The following is a 17,062-nucleotide window of genomic DNA, read 5'->3' on the forward strand; positions in this document are numbered from 1 at the left end:
CACTCAAAGGTTCACCTTCACTCGAGAAAGCCGATGGGAGCACCGTCTCTAGGCCGGGAAAGTCACTGCATAGCAGCGATAAACTGCTGCGATTTTTGAGCAGCGCAGCGCCATTTTCAGCCGAGCAGCGGCGAAGTTCTCAACTCTGTCAAGTGAAGGGCGAAAGTCAAGTGGAGGAGCGTTTCTGAATAAGGTGGTTAGAAGCGAGCAAAAGCAAGTTGACAAATGCCGGGGATGAAACAAGTGCACAATCTTATTTTATCAGGTGCGACGCCGCATCACAGCTTCGCTAAAGTTTTCTTTCTGGCACTGCTCGGCTGTAACGTCAATACAGGGTCGCGTGTCTACCAAGAAGATGAGTGAAACACCCTTCGTTTCGCCCGGAAATAGTTCGTGCAATCACCCGCGTGCGCTGGGTTTCAGGGGACGCGAAGGTTCATCGCAGTGCCCGCCCTCCGTATAGTGTCAAAATACAGGGCAGAGTCGGTGCCCTCCTCTCCCTGAAGCGACTAAAGGGGGTGCCTCCTCATCTCCTTTGCCCGTGCACACACCCAAGTGTACAATCGCAAACGTAACCCTCGCCGTCGTATTCTTCACATGTTTGTCGTGAAAGACTATCTACAGCAAAGTTTTTATTATTCCTAATATCTGACAAAAATTTCTAGGCCGTAACACTATTTTCATGCATTAGGGGCGCTCAGGAAAATAAAATTGCATAACAAGGGCCGCGCAAATTAGAGGGCTAGCCAGAGCTTTTATAGGTGCTATCCTTATATATAGGTGCTCTCCACAGGAGCTATTCCTTAAAATGTTAGCATTACTAGCCGATGACTTTGTATAATCCACCTGGGCTGCTATACTAATAGTAAACCCACCCAGGTGACATAGCGCGTAGTGTCGTACGGCTAAGTACGAGATTACCAATGACACGGTTTTAGATGCCAAAATGACGATGCGGCTACGAGGCGCACCGTAGCTCCAGAGACACCACGCAGTACATAAGCCTCTAGATGTCACCTCTGTCTACAAGTGACCGCCGTTAGGCGGCGTCAAACCTGCGGCCTATGGGTCAGCAGTACCATGCGCCATAGGCCGCGGCCTATGGGCTGACCCATAGGCCTTTGGGCCTATGTGTCAGCCTAGTGCCGTAATCGCAAGTTTCAAGTTTCACTCGCGCTCATATACCGGGTATTTCATCTCCCTCCACCAGATGTGCCACACTACGTACTTTCAATCTTCCACGTACTAACAATGCTTATAGACAACGATTATCACAATTTGTAGTTTTGAAGTTCTGGAATGATATTCCGTACCAAATAAAAGAAAGCAAAAATTCTTCCTGTGCGCTAAGAAGTACTTTCTTCAAAAAAAAGTTTGCAGTTACAACATCACACACTTTTGCTGCAATGACATATTGATCGTGTATCGAGCTTGACATTCTCATGTACAGGCGTGCGCAATAAGTGTGCAGACCATTAGATTTCCGATGGAGGTGGAAATGTTGTAGGCCCGTGTGCTCAGACTTGGGTACACGTTAAAGAGCCCCAGGTGGTCGAAATTTCCGAAGTCATCCACTACGGCATCTCACGTAATGATATGGTGGTTTTGGAACGTTAAACCCCACATATCAAACAATCAGACCACCGGATCACGTGGCCGAGGGCATCGACGCGCTATCTGGCGACGAGACGCCTGCTGCGGTGAGAATGCGCATCTCGTCGTATCAGTTGGCCTCTCACGTTGCTCTCTCTGACGCACTCGCAGTCAAAACAACTGTGTATGACTGTCCTTGCTCCAACAAACCCAAGCCATTGTTTTTCTTTTCTTTTTTTTACGTATCGGCTGCAACGGTGCCGGTTTCAGCATTTGGCTCGCATCGTGGTTTATAGCGGGTTACTTGCACAACCAAGCGTAGCCAGCCTCCGAAAACCTGATAAAGCCAAGCACATAAAATTAAATTTTTTTTCAGCTCAGCTTGCCTTTGTTGTGTTAGGCCAAGTGGAACTTCAATGAGCCTAGTTACGGTGAAACAAACGCAATAAGTATGAAGGCATATTTCAAGTAAGTTTAAGAAGAGTTAGAACTTATTGAGCTTCATGAGAAAAAATATATAATCAAGTAATTTTCATCTGACTAGTGTCATAATGCCATGGTTAACCACACTTAGTGAGATTTTTCAATGCTTGCGTTGGCACTGCCTCGTTAGCTTAGTTATGCATAAGTAGCCTAATTATGACACAAAATTTTCAGTATATCTCGTGTGTGTTTGGATATCAGGCTAATAATTAACTATCACTAGTACGCATTCTAACTAACACTAGTTAGACAAACATTAGCTTGATTTGTATTTATAAAAAATGTTTAACGATTTCGAGTACTTCGTACTCAACTATGGGAGAGCATTGAGCCATCCCGCTAAAAGAATACTTGGGTATTATGTCAATAAGGAGTTTTTAGTAACTTTTATGGTTTGGTACTTTCAGGCTCATGGGGAAGTCAACTTGAACTTATTAGGTTTGCCTTATGTGGGCCGATTTCGCTCGGATAAATGAAATGATAGCACGATCAGCTATGCATAACGGTATTTGAGTATACGTGTACTTTTCTCCACCCATCTGGGCTCATCGAAGCTTTAATACACCTATCATAAAAACAGCAACCTGGACTGGGCTTAAGCACATTTACGCCCGAATTTTTCAGGCTATCCTGTGCTCTACTAGGCTGGATTAGATTCACCGCCACTTACATTCACTTATACTCGGCGACAGCTTTTCTTGACATTGGAACGAAGGCTACGGAGGCGGGGCCTCCGCACATTTGTGTTACTGCCGATTTCGGTTCCAGTTTCGGTTTTCGCTTGCTCGCTGCGCTAGTGCGTTTAGCAAAATCAGAGTCCTTCAATGCTTTTCTGGTCACGAAACTCCGGCCGAAGTTTCATTCAGGGACAAAAGCTGCCGCTAGGATCGCCCCTGTTAGCGTGAAGGCTTCGCCGGCGGCCGGCGACGCTTGCGGGCCGGCTGTTTCTCCGTCGGCAATGCGCCTAATTTCATCTGCTCTTCATTTCCACCTGTAAAAACGCGACCTGTAAAAACGCGAGCGACGCGAGCGAAGTGTGCGTGTTTTTGATTCAGTTGACGCTTAGCTTAGCTGTGAAATAGAGGCAAGGCCACGCGTGTTACTGAGTCGTATATGTTGCAGCGTTCGTTCGTTGCGGTAGTCACGGCCGCTACGTTCTCGCTTTGAGAAGGAGGACATCTGGCGTTTTCGATTTTTGAGTAGTCTTTGCAGTTTCCTGCATTTGAGTTAACTAGCACCAGATTTAAATCGGTATATACAGCCCTGGGCGACATGCTGCGCTTAGCAAATAGGTGTGCAAACGTACAGCACGTTGGGTTAGCGCTGTGTCTGCGCGATTTTATAGCGCGCTAATAATGTACAAAAATAACCTAGGTTTGGAAAGTGAGCATCAACATGATGAAGAAAAACGCTCACGAAATGGAAGCAGCATAATGAGCGCGCGTAGGAGTAAATGCTACACACTCGAGCGACTTTCCCGGCTGTCAACATAGGTATAGGGTGTCAACAGAAAAACTCGTATGGTCAGTGTCTGACACACTCGTCCCACCAAAACGACAAGTTAATTGATTACTTGGTTATGAGGTTTAACGCGCTGACGCTATGCAGGCAATCGGGCGCGCGCCGTAGTGTAGCCAGAGTCCTTCAAGCATTGAAGGAATCTGGTGTAGCTCTCCGGAATAATTTTAACCACCCAGGTATCTTTAACATGCGCGGGAATCTCTAAAACACAGGCATTTTCTCTTTTCGCCTCCATCAGAAAAGCGGCTGGGAACCCGCGTCCTTGGGCTCATCATCATCAGCACAGCGCCCTAGCCCCTGAGCCACCGCGGCGGGGACACTAAAAAAATTAAAAAAGAAATACAGGCAAAGCTAGCCATGCTCCGCTTTGCAAATTCAAAATACCTGATTGGATAATCAAAATGTCGCCGCCGTGGATTTTGGTTCCGCCACACAGATGACAGTAACCTGACTGGCCACTTGCTGATCGTCGCAGGCAGCTGCCAAGCGCATGCAAATGACTAGAAAACGCGCCGCGGCTGTGGTGCAAGTGTTTATTCATACAAGTTTACGGCAATAGCATGGCGGATAAAGGAAATAAACAACGTCACACAAGCAACTAGGAACACAAATGTGCAAGTGTTTTTTGTCACTAACAAACACAAAACACAACAGTTGGGCTTTACATAGCATGACAAACAGAACATCTGCTACCCATGGGGCTTGTTGCCACCATTTGCTGGGCAGTTTGCTCGCCGCGTCGCTCGTGTCAGCTTGTTTTTTTTCCCTGGTGTAAAAGTGCAGGCGGCACCTCAAGAAAACATGAACAACCTCTGCTGTGGTACCCACATAGTGCAACCTACAGCCCACACCAGCAGAAGCAATGCGGCTGTCGAGCAAAACTTGGTCAACAATGTTCGCATACACATCGGCACATGCAACTGTGTCCACAGTCAGTTCTTCAACATGTCCTTCCACAATGCGCAACAGCCTGAGAAGCTGGGATGAGGGCACTTGCAGGAATCCTCTTGACTTCTTCTGGATTAGGTCAGTTGGCTCTCGTGTCTGGCTCTTGAGTGTTCCCACGCAGTCAGTGCAGCTTATCGTTGAAAACTTCTTTACCACGTAACCGGCAAGATAATCAAGAATGCACTCTTTGGTGGAGAGCGTAACGTCAGGCACGGATGCATTGTTCACTGCCTCTCCCGGCTCCTCAAGAACGTCATCAAAGAGGACCGCCAACATGTCAATCTGCAAAATACATTCCAAGTTTCAAATCTTTCAATGTATAAGTTGAGATTCGTAAATGCAAAAACACATTATGTTTCATTTGGTTATTTGGTCATTTGTGTAGTGAAACTGCTCCTGAAAAAAAGAAACTAGAGCTAATAAATAAAAGCAAGGGGCACGTTACCTGACAGGAGGCAGGTTTTCCCTTGTCAAAGAGGCCCTGGAGCTTGAGCAACAGCTGGGGTCCATCTCCCTCGACCGAGGCCCGTTTTGGCCGCCGAACTAGGTTGTTTACAGAGAGCATCCGATAGATGAACAAAAAATGTTGCACAGTCGGCTGCCCTCCGTCACCAGCAACATGCCTGACGATGCCGAAAAACCTCTAGAAAGAAAAAATCAATTTATCGCAACAATGAGAAATTCATAGCACATTTATACACATAAAAGTCATCATGTTTACCTCTAGAGGATCTTGTCCGAAGTTCCCAACGAGAACGTAATGAAACCCAGACAACAGCAAGCTCTCGATGAGTGCAACTGAGTTATGCAGTGTCAGTCTGAGGGCTCCACATGTCTGCTTACTCAGAAAGCAGACTTGCCTCTGGGTCGGTAATGTCTTGATGTATTTCTCCCAGTTGTCCAGCCATGCAATGCTGTCCTTCAACACCTGGAATAAAATTATGCTTCATCTATAGTACACGAAAAACAATTCATAACACATGTAATAATCTCACAGCAATGTGTTGTGCTTCGTTGAATCGAATATGGTCTGGCCTCCGAGAGTTCAGGCAGTCGAACAGCTTGTTCAATGTTCTTGTGAATTGCGATGTTGCAGCCGACCCATGGAGCTTCTTGCAGTCTTCCTGCTCGCTATAAAACTCCATGGCCGAAGCAGTACTCTCACTGAACAGCTGTAAAATGTGTGGGTGGAAAAAAAGGATTTTAAGTTTACTTCTCAAAACGTGTGAGCAGATGTTTTTGAAATACACTTTGCACTGAACATAGCTGCGTGAATGACTTGCCTGGACAGCCAACTTCACGCTCATCTTTTGGAACGCATTGGGGAAAATATGGGCTTTCGTTAACTTCGGTACAGCCCGGAGTCCAGCCTGTTCTTCTTCATAGTCCAGTAAGTCCTTGTAGTGACAGTGGAACACCTCCTGTCCTTGAGGGAGCTGCAACATAAGGACAAGTGACAATTTTTTTTTAAACTGAATAGTTTATGCACAGGTCAAGGCATTCACATGCAACTTTTTTTTACTTACCAAAAACTTGCCCACTTTGAGCAAGTTGTTTCTGATGCACTTAAATATGTGCGGTGGATCAATTACAACGTGGACTTGCTTTGAGGGCTCACACGGGTGTTCAAAACACGTTTGAAGCTTGTGCATGTCCCCGTTGACACCTTGAGAGAAAAACAGTTTAATAGTACACTTGTTTTTCTACTACATCACTAACCACAGCTAAATAAAATTTGAAAAGACGTACCCAGAGATCTCAAGGCTGATTGGTTTGATGTGGAGTTGTCGCAGGTCACTGCGTCAACAACACCAGCGTTTGTAAGGTGAACAATGCACTGCAAAAGGAGCATCGCCACGATTGATCCTGGGGCAGCACCAGAAGCACAAAATGTGCCCACAGTTTGTGACCACCCTCCCAGAAAAGGCCGAAACAGAAAGACCAGCACGTGGTCGCCGTCTTTGCCATGGTCACCTGGTCGTGTGTGTTTGGCGAAATCCACCTTCCCAGCAGTGCCATGTCCGACTCGCGAATGTGGACGCTTTTTCTGACGCTCATTTCATCGAACATGAGCACTCCTGGAAAGTTTTGGGTAGGTTAACATCTAGTCTCAATTGCGCTGCTGAATATAATACAATTATAAAAATGAGTACTGCTTCTTACCTCGACGCTCTCTTTCTGGAACTGCTTCTAGCTTTTCACACAGAACCGTGAACAAAGTGCTGTCGAAGCCAAAATCAGCTTTCAGATTTCTGAGGTAGCCATAGAGGGTGCGGGGATTTGGAAGGGGCAAAAATTCATTTTCATGAAGAAAAGTGTAGACTGCTGTGGACTTTATCTTTAGCAGCAAGCAGTCATAAATCCACTCTTTTTTGTACCTGGAGAGAATGAATTGCAAATTTGTTTTCCACAATGAGCGTGTTGGAAACTATTCATGCAAAGCAAAAAATAATGAGAATGGTGTTATAAAAACTGAAGAAAGTATATTTGCCCAAACAAACCTGCAATTTTTCCCGAAATTAGAAATAACACTACACAAAACGGCCAAACCAATGTCTGCCTCAATAGCATATTGTTTTGCGGTACAACAGATACAAATACATAATGAATAAATGAAAGCTACACCTTGAGATAACATTTTCAAACGCAAAAAGGGCAATCCAATAGCAATGTTACGTGTGTGATGGGGTATTTGGAACTTACCGCGCAGCTGTTGCAGACTTCGCGTTGGCTTTCATGAGCCAGTGGTCAAAAATGAGCTTCTCGCGAGCCGAAAGCTTCTGAACGTCTTGGTGCGATCTTCTGCTCCTATTCGCTTGCACTGTCAATTTCGCAATCTTCACTTGGCACAAACGAAGTTGCTGCTTAGTGCTTCGAAGCTGGTCTTTAAGTGCGTGGAGCTCTGAGATGGAGCAGACATTTCCCTCTGTCTGGCATGCCATCTCTGTGCAGCTTCCAGTGCTTATCACTCCACCTGTCAAACGAAGAAATATGGATCAATATAATGCGACATCACGCAGCACACAGGCAATACAGGCTCTCAACATAGTGAAACAAGAAAACAAGGCAACGCGAATGGAGGCTTACCATCATCTCCGGCTGCTTCAGGATCGCAGGGCTCTGTGCTGGAGCTCACAGAAGCTGCAGTGCCATCGTTGTTCGGCGACGAAACGCGACGACGTTTTGCAGGCGGATTTTCTCGCTGTGAGCACGACCGTGGCTTGGGCTTCGTAAGATACGCCGGCAGGTTTTCAAATATCCGGGGTATGGCAGCGACGCGGAGCTTAGGCTTCTCGCGCTGCAGAAGCACAGATTGTCCACTTATTCTGAACTCATCGGCTCGAATAATGTCCGTGGTGTCGAAATGTTTCTCGCACACACGAACGGCCTTCGACTCGAAGTTGAAAGCGCCCGTCTCCTGTCATGGAATGGCTCGCTTCCACCTGTCGCGTTGTTCGCGGTCGCTTGGGAGGCAGAACAGCGAAGCTTTTTCTGTACAACTCCGATAGCCAGAGCGGCAACCAGGTACGCAGCACGTCAGAGGCATGGTAGTTCACATAGTTTGCCGTCCGTGATGAGTGTAGACAGCTATACCACACAACAAACAAACCAGTAAGCTCGCGCTCCAACGCACTGCAAACGCTGCAAATGTGGCCGCCGCCGTCCAAGCCGCCTGGATGGATGGATGCTATGAGCGTCCCCTTTATAACGGGGTGGTGACAAGTATGCCACCAGGCTCGACAAAAAAAAAAAAAAACCTTTTTTCTTTTTTTATGTTGGCCGAATGCCTCTACTTCGATAAATTCTATCTTAATGGAAAAAAGGTAAATTTTCAGCTTAAGTTCTCTGCCATTTACGGCACACTGTCCATATTTTATTTTTCCAATATTTATTTTTGTCCTTTCTCTCTAATTTTCTGCCACCAATACTCTAACCGTCTCTTACTTATTTCAATCGCGGGTGTGTTAAGATTTCCATTGTTGTCCCTAAAACCCAAGGCTTCCTGTAGGTTCGTGCCCAAACGTACACCTGGGTGGATATCTCCACATTCAATCAGAACATGTTCCGCCGTTTCCTTATCTTTCCCGCAGCATGTGCATTGTTCTTCTTCTTTACTGAATCTTGCTTTATAACTACGCGTTCTAAGGCAACCCGATCTCGCTTCAAACAGTAAAGCGCTTCCCCTTGAATTATCGTAAAATGCCTCCCTCCTTATTTCATTTTTGCCCTTTCGGTAGTTACTCAAAGCCGGTTTTTTCTCCATAGCTGCCATCCAGTAAATCCTCTCCGCCTCCCTGACTTTTCCCTTAACGCTCTTTGTTGACATATGGCTCACAATACCAGCCGTATATTTACTAGTGAGTCTTCTAGTTCTTTTTCTCCACTGTGTGTCCACGCTCTTCCTATACAAATAACGGAACACCTTCTCTGCCCATCTACTCTCCTTCATATTTCTTAGCCTTTCTTCGAACCTTATTTTGCTCTGCGCTTCCCTCGCCTCAAAACCTGCCCACCCCATATCGCCCTTTACAGCCTCGTTTGTCGTCTTCCCGTGAGCACCCAACGCGAGGCGTCCCACAGTCCTTTGATTTACATCCATTCCCGATTGCACCTCTGCCCTCATGCACACCACTGAGTTCCCAAAAGTAAGCCCTGGAGCCATTACACCCTTCCACAGACCTCGAAGCACCTCATACCTATTGTATCCCCACAACGCTCTGTGCTTCATTATTGCCGCATTCCTCTTTCCTTTTGCTGCCGAGGCTTTTTCCTGTACCTCCATGTATCTATCACTCTCATTTACCCATACTCCAAGGTACTTGTATTCACTTACCCTCGGTATTTCTTGGCCTTGTATGGACACCGTCTGATCACAGGGATCATTGAATACCATCAAACCACACTTCGTTACACTGAATCCTAGTCCAAGAGCTTCACCTTCCCTTCCGCATATATTCGCCAGCTGCTGTATATCATCTCGACTGTCCGCAAATAAGACGATATCGTCCGCATAAAATAAACCTGGAAGCTTCTGCTCAATCATCATGCCGCCCTGTTTGTGTGACAGATTAAAACCAATGTTGCTACCTTCTAGCGCTTTTTCCATACTCACCATGTACAGCATGAATAACAGTGGGGACAAAGGACATCCCTGTCTCAGACCCCTGCTAACCTCAACGTTCTCTTTGCTACGCATTCCTTCCCACTCTATGCAAACTGTATTTTCTCGGTATATCTCCCTCAAAAGCTGTATACAGTCGTCGCCCATGCCCATTCCTTTCAATATATCCCACAAAATTTCCTGATTAACGTTGTCGTATGCCCCAGTGATGTCTAGAAAAGCCACGTACAAGGGCCTATTCTCTATTTTAGATATTTCTATACACTGAGTGAGAACAAACAGGTTATCGTCTAACCGCCTGTCGACTCGAAATCCGTTCTGAAGTTCTCCCAAAATATCGTTATGTTTGGCCCATGTTTCTATTTTCATTTTTACTGCTTGCATCGCCAACCTGTATAGTACCGATGTAATGGTTAGTGGTCTATACGAGCGAATCTTGTCCTTTTCTCCCTTGCCTTTATAGATTAAGTTCATTCTACTTTGTCGCCAACTGTCCGGTATTTGTCCGTCCTTTAAGCTTTTTTCTACTGCTTTTAACAATGCTTCTTTAGTGTTATGTCCTAGTTCGTTAATGAGGCTAACGGGAATCCCATCTAAACCCGCGGCAGTGCGCTTTGGAATTTTTCCTTCGGCCTTTTTCCAGTTGAAATTATCTAGTACTAGCTCTTCCTCTGTTGCTTTCTCCGCCACACTTTTACTCACTGGGGAGATCCCCTGGACGCTCTTTTGAAACGAATCGGCTGTTACCTTTTGGATGTAACCTAGCGCTTCGTACCCTTCCAATTGATTTCCTCCTTCATCTAGAATATGTTGTTGCGTTGTGACAGACTTCCTACCTAGCGCCTTTATGTGGCTCCGAAAAATCCTAGGCGCGGCCTCCTTTTTTTCGTGTATCTCTGTCATCCAGCGTTCACTTTCACCTTTAATTTTTGCCTCTACCAATTTCTGTACAAGGGATTTTTTCTCCAAATATATTTTCCATATTTTTTTGACTTCGTCCTGCGGCCGCTTCTCCTTTTTTGCCTTTCTATGCTCCCGTGATGCTTCGCGTCGCTTCTCGATCGCCTCCCGGATTTCCTTGTTCCACCAACTTTTTGGCTTCCTTTTTCCTTTCCAGCAAACGGTTTTCTTCTCTTTCCGTCTTCACCAGACTCGTAGCGCCACCGCGCGGGAGCTTTGATCCCCATATGAAGCTCTCCCATAGCGTTACGGAGAAGTTTCGTGACCAGAAAAGTATTGAAGGACTCTGGCAAAATGTATGCATGCAAAATGGGAACGTCAGAGTTAAACTTTGATGAGAGTGCATACATGCAGCTAGTTACTGTGCTGTTTATATACTGGTACATAAGAAATTTTCCGTTGTTCAGAACGTTTTCCCAGCATTATTCAGTCTTTATAACAGTGAAGTTTAGGTTCCGTGTTCAGCCCAGTATATACGGGTACGCGCCACACGTGATCGAATGTTAACGTTTACGGTATTGAGCCCTGGTACAGGTGAAATGGAAGGCTGGTTGCGGCACGATCCGGCCACGGGCCTGTCTTGTTTCAGCTTTGCTGTATTCGGTTTACGCCCTCAAAGGCTGTCAGCAATGATCGGCGCAGACTGCGCCTCAGTGTTCGAGAAGCCTCACAATTGTTGTAGGTCGTTGTTAAGATTGCGCGCAAGACGCGAACAGTGAAGCTTATTTCAGAGCTTGCGCGGCCACCAGTGATAAGGCTGAAATGTTCGATGCGTGATGTATAAAAGACGGCGCGTCCCAACGATGAGCAGCTTTTCCACGGCCGATGCTGTGCTCGCCGCTGCAAGAGCAAGCAGCAGACGCAGCCGGCGTGCGGAAAACGTGGTGCTGTCCAAGAAATTAAAAGAAAAAAAGTAGGGCGCACGATAACTTCTTTTCCATGAACAGCGTCCCATACTTGTTCTATCCTTATAATGAAGAAAGTTTTATTTATTCGGGCCAAGTAGCTATTAAAATCAGAAAATAAAATAGGTACTATTTCCTGGCGCGCGCGCATGCAGGTGGTTCGGCTCTATAGCTTCCACAGTGCTGTCAAGAAAAGCTGTCGCCGAGTATAACTTGTCTAATTTAAGGTAAACTTGGCCTAACGCGACAAAGACAAGCTGAGCTGAAAAAAAATCTTGTGTGCTTGGATTCATCAGGATTTGCTAGGCTGGCGACGCTTAGTTATGAATCAATCAGCATAAGTGACTACGCGATCCCAGCGCGTGAACCGGCAATGTCACAGCCCCTACATTAAAAAATAAACACAAATGTGGTGCAAAAAAGACAGCGACACCTAGGTATCGTTTTGGCTACGAGATCGTCAGGGAGAACGACGTGAGAGGCCAACCGATAGACGGGATGCGCATGCGCACTGCAGCAGGCGTCTCTTCGCTAAATAGCGCGTCGATGCCTTCGACCACGTGATCCTGTGGTCTGCACACTTATGCTCACGCCTGTACCTCTATGCCCTTATATTCAATGTAAAGAATAGTGTTAATATGTTACGTTCATATATATCTACGCCATTTTGTGTGGTATTTCTATTGCCTTGAGAGTGTGCCCTTATTACAATGGCAATATAATTTCTTTTTTATGTTTTGCATAATTTTCTTCCTTGTTACGATTAAAGTGTACTTTTACCATCTCCTTTGTCTGAACTACCTGTTCCTTTAAGCGTATATTTTATTAGACCCCTCACTAGCCAGTATATAAGCGTCTAACCAGTATTGCGAATTTTCATGTATTATTAAGAATTCGAACCAAAACAGAACTTGAATTAAAAAAAATGTGTACAGAATTCTCAAAATTCAGGTAAGTGGGACATTTGTTCAGTGCTTTCGAAATTACTTCTGTATGCACGAAGGCATCTTGATATGGTTAAAGGCATTATTTAGGACAGTAATTAGGAAAGTTTAGTTATATAACTAGTTACCTAGTGGAGTTAGGTGGTTATGTGAAACATGAGAATCGAAGTTCGTCACGCGAACAACTCATCAGAGCTCTAAAATCTAGAAGAGGCGGTCTCAAGTAAATATTTTGGTTTTATAAACTTCATCGAAATTTCTCGGCGAAACCAAATGACTGATATGCGCAACAAGCACATGACTAAAATGACGTCGCTGTTCAAGACCAGAGCTATAGAAGTGCAGTCGTTGACGAATGTGCGTCATGAATGCTATATGTACGAGCGAGACCCGCCTACCCATACAATGAAGTCGGTTGATAGTTTATATGAAAACGCTCACTCACTCTGTACGTCTAAAAAAATGTGGTAGTTGCGCTCTTCCACGTTTCGGTGTGGTTTGGGCCGCTGAATTTAGGTGAATTTCATCACTTCGCAATTATTACTATAGCCGGCTTTTTTAAAATATGAAAGCGGCAATTGATTCTTTGCATGATAGGCTTCAAATTTCCACATGTAACATACCCACCTATTCTGATGGTTTAATCACCTAATTATTTCAGCTTTCCTAATCACTGCCTCGAATGATGGCTTTCGCGATCTTAGGATGTCTGTGGCTAGAGAAGTAAATGTGAGGGCATCAAACAAAAATCGCATTCCCCTGATTTTCGTGCATTTTGGACACATTGCTTGAAACACCTCGTATGCCAGAGAACAACTGGAACATCCTGGTAAACTTCCAGCAGTAGAAATGCTCAATTCTCGTGACAGCCGTGCGGATCTCTCTTTTATGATGGAAGAGCTCAAGGCAGCACTAACTCTCTGCAGGGTAGCTCTCCAGGACCCGCTGGTATTACATAGCGAGCATTGCGCAACCTCAAAGAATGTGCAAGGAGCGAATTGTTGCGGCTTTGCAACTTCTCATGGCAAGATGGCAATGAGCCTGATGACTGAAAAGTAAGCCGTTTTGTGCCCCTCCTGACACAGAGCAAACCCCCACTCAAGCTCGCCTCGCACCGCCCAATAGCACTGTGTAGGAAAGGTCATGGAACGTATGATCTTTGGCTGTCTGAAGTGGTATGGTGAACACTACATTATCTATACAAACTCCATGGCCAGTTTCTCGCGTGACCTTCCTGCATCGTCAACGTAGTTGACCTCATTTCAAATGTTCAACACGAAAAGTCCCGGAAGCGACTATCCGCAGCATTCTTCTTTGATGTGAAATGCGCATACGATAACGTTTTACATGAGGCTATTCTCGATGCTATTTCGTGGATTTTTTCGTGGGTTAAAACCGAGCTTTTTCGTGGATTAAAGTTTTTCGTGGATTAAAACCGAGCTTTTTCGTGGATTAAAAGTTATCTGGCTGCTAGGTCCTTCTTTGTGTCAACGGACAATGGCCCAACTACACGACGATATACCTCGAGGGGCGTCCCTCAAGGCGGAGTCCTCAGCCCGTCACCATTGAACATCGCAATCGTTTGCCCAGCGTAATGCTTGCCAAGTACCACCAAGATTTCAATACATGACGACTACATCTGTGTCGGGACTTCAGCAACCACACGTCCCCAGATACGTGCGGGGCTCTAAAGAGCAGCAACTTTGACAGCGAGCTATTTGTGCAGACATAGCCATAGCATATAACCAGAAAAAATATGCTGTAGTGGTCTTCACTCGAAAACCAATGACATCTTATGCCATCTCAATCAATGGGTGGCCCGTTTGTTACGCCATAAAGTCACAGTTTTACCGCAACATCGAAGCATTGAATGCGATAGCAGCCTATTGTAATGTGACGCGAAGAATGGCGATAGGGTCGAAACTTGGAGCGCGTGGCTCAAAAACAAAAGATGTACGATAACTACACACAGGAAACATACACAGACTTGTCACTTTTCTATGTTTCAACAGCGTGCTCTTTCGCTACCGCGGTGCCTTCACAGCGAGCGAAGTGAGCTTCGCACACTCTAACTCAAACAAAATTTTCGGGATGAAAGCAGACACCGTAAAACCTGCTCCTGCCAGAAGATACTACCCGCGGCCGAGCATGGGTGACTACGCCCCATAGTGCAAAGTGCAGGTTTCGAGCCAACGCATCGTGACCAGTAGGGTGGCATACGTGCACATCGCGCCATCTCGTTGACACGCTGTTAAGGCAATGAACACGTTAATATTGCATCAATATTTCGACAAGATCTTTGTTTGAAATGTTATGACTTTTTCATTTCTCTGTCTCCAGGAAGGAAGCAACGGGTGCAGCCTTGCTCCTCTCTATGCTGCTTACGACACTACCGGTAGTGTTTTGCGATAAAGCACCTCCTGACATCGTGTTCTTTTTTGCAGATGACTTGGTAAGCAACTGATGTTGAAATTGGTTTATTAGTTCAGTTTCGAGAAATGTTGATATTACCTGCGATAATCACACGGGAAAGCGATTAACCTGCTGATAGTTGAGGTCTAATTGCCCCGGGGTAAAGACCATCGAGTTTACTTTAGATATTGTGCACAGTTCAGGAAACTGCAAAACAGAAGTTCATTGAATTTTGTTACAGCACTTCAAGAGCGACCCGAACGAAGTTCGTGGGTCGAATGCTCATTACCATGGCGGCTGCATTTTGATGACAAGAAAAAGCTAAAGGACGGGTTGCTTTGGTTTAGGCGCATGCTAAAGGACCCCAAGTGGACGAATTCTTCAGTCGTTGACTTCAGCGTCTCTCACGAGTATTCTCATTTCGAGACGTAAAACTCGAATAAAGCTTGTTTTGTTATATATTTATATTTTACAACCGCTAATTAGGTCATATCATCACGACTTTCACCAGATAACGTGATACTTGCAGTGATGCAAGCGTACGAGCCAACAATAAATCGGTGTGAAGCAAACAGAAACGATGGAGTGCGTAAATATTTTATCTATGATATTCTCTTTAATATAATACTGAGCGCCATTCCCAGCCATGATGGAGTATACACATAGATATGTGCAGACGACATAATCTTTTTCGCTTCAGATACGGATATATATATATATATATATATATATATATATATATATATATATATATATATATATATATATATATGTAAATATATAAATATATATATATATATATGTATATATATACATTCTTTATATACTACGTTACAAACGTATATGTGTGCCAGTGAAAAATGGTTAAAGGTGATTCAGTTATGCCTTAATGTTAAAAAAAGCGCGATTATTGTTTTCTTCTTGGATAACGCAGTTATTATCAGGTTAACTTGAAACCTGCAGAATATACAACAAGAGGACTCAGTAAAATATCTCGGAGTTATTTATGATAACAAGCTGCTTTGGCATTCAGACATTGAATACATAGCCAGGAAAGGAGTATGAAGGCTAGGAATCCTACCAAGGCTATGCATTAGTTGATCAGGGATGTGGAGAGATTCACTAATTTTGATATACAAAATGTACGTACACCCTGATTTAGAACTTGAATGTGTTTTATATGCGGGTTCTCCAGCTGATAAACTACGTCCTCTGGTACTCCTGGAAGGAGAGGACGTAAGGTTATGTCTTGGATTACCAAAGTTCGTCGCCAATATTTCCGGTACTTAGAGGCAAGTTTGCCCTCTATTTTGTGCAGATTCAGAATACTAATGGTACAAGCATATTTGATGTTTTGTGAGTGCCCTATAAAGTTAAGTATTATTTTTATGCACCAGCCAGCGTTAGTTTTTTATCTTATTGACCTCTGTTTCAGACTCCACAGGCGGCATAAGCACAATCCCTCGTTGGCTCATTAAATGCAAACTGTGTGAAATCTCTTTCATTAGCAATGGAAGGCAGAATCTCGAAATCATGTTTGATGATATATATCCAAATGTTGCAAAAGATTTGTCGACACATTTATTAAATGGCCTTCCGCAACCGCATTTAGTAGAGATTATTATAATAAATATATTAGCTACAGATGCCTCGCAATCTGAAGAGAAATCTGGCATTTGAATTTTCTCTGAAACCTTCAACTGGTCCTTTTTACTAAGACTACCCAATTTATTGTCAGTATTTTCGGCCGAATTTATGGCGGTGATAATGACATTAAGAAAGCTCGGCCCGCCAACCCCAAGTGTGGTCATAGTTACCGATTTATTATCTTGGTGTTTGGTGCTCGCCTCGAATAGTGACTCATATTTATCACGCACGTTTTATTTTCTGATCCCAACTTACAAACCTTTAATTCGATTGATTTGGGTTCCAGGACACAGGGGAATAAAAATGAATGAAATGGCGGACGCTCCGGTGAATGCCACTCTCAGTCGTCCGGTACTTTCAAATATTCCCCCATCAGCACTCATATACGTGACAGATTTCGAAAGCGTACCATAATTGAAGACTCTGCTGAAATACTAATCACTCACCTAAACGAATACGACACCTCTTGTTCGCTTGGCGTAGGAAGTTCTGGTCAACACACGAAGAAGTTCTTTTTACGAAATTAA

At 44.6% G+C, this 17,062-nt stretch overlaps 1 protein-coding gene across 1 annotated transcript in view; it reads left to right on the forward strand.

The window, feature by feature from the left end:
* LOC119179622 (arylsulfatase B) overlaps nucleotides 1-17,062 on the forward strand; it is a 66,256-nt gene that overhangs the window by 12,140 nt on the left and 37,054 nt on the right. The window contains exon 2 of the mRNA XM_075868214.1: nucleotides 14,817-14,928. Within this exon, the coding sequence (XP_075724329.1) occupies nucleotides 14,817-14,928 (112 nt within the window). The remainder of the gene's footprint in view (nucleotides 1-14,816; nucleotides 14,929-17,062) is intronic.

Source organism: Rhipicephalus microplus, chromosome 7 (genome assembly GCF_043290135.1).
Source record: "Rhipicephalus microplus isolate Deutch F79 chromosome 7, USDA_Rmic, whole genome shotgun sequence".
Lineage (NCBI taxonomy): Eukaryota > Metazoa > Arthropoda > Arachnida > Ixodida > Ixodidae > Rhipicephalus > Rhipicephalus microplus.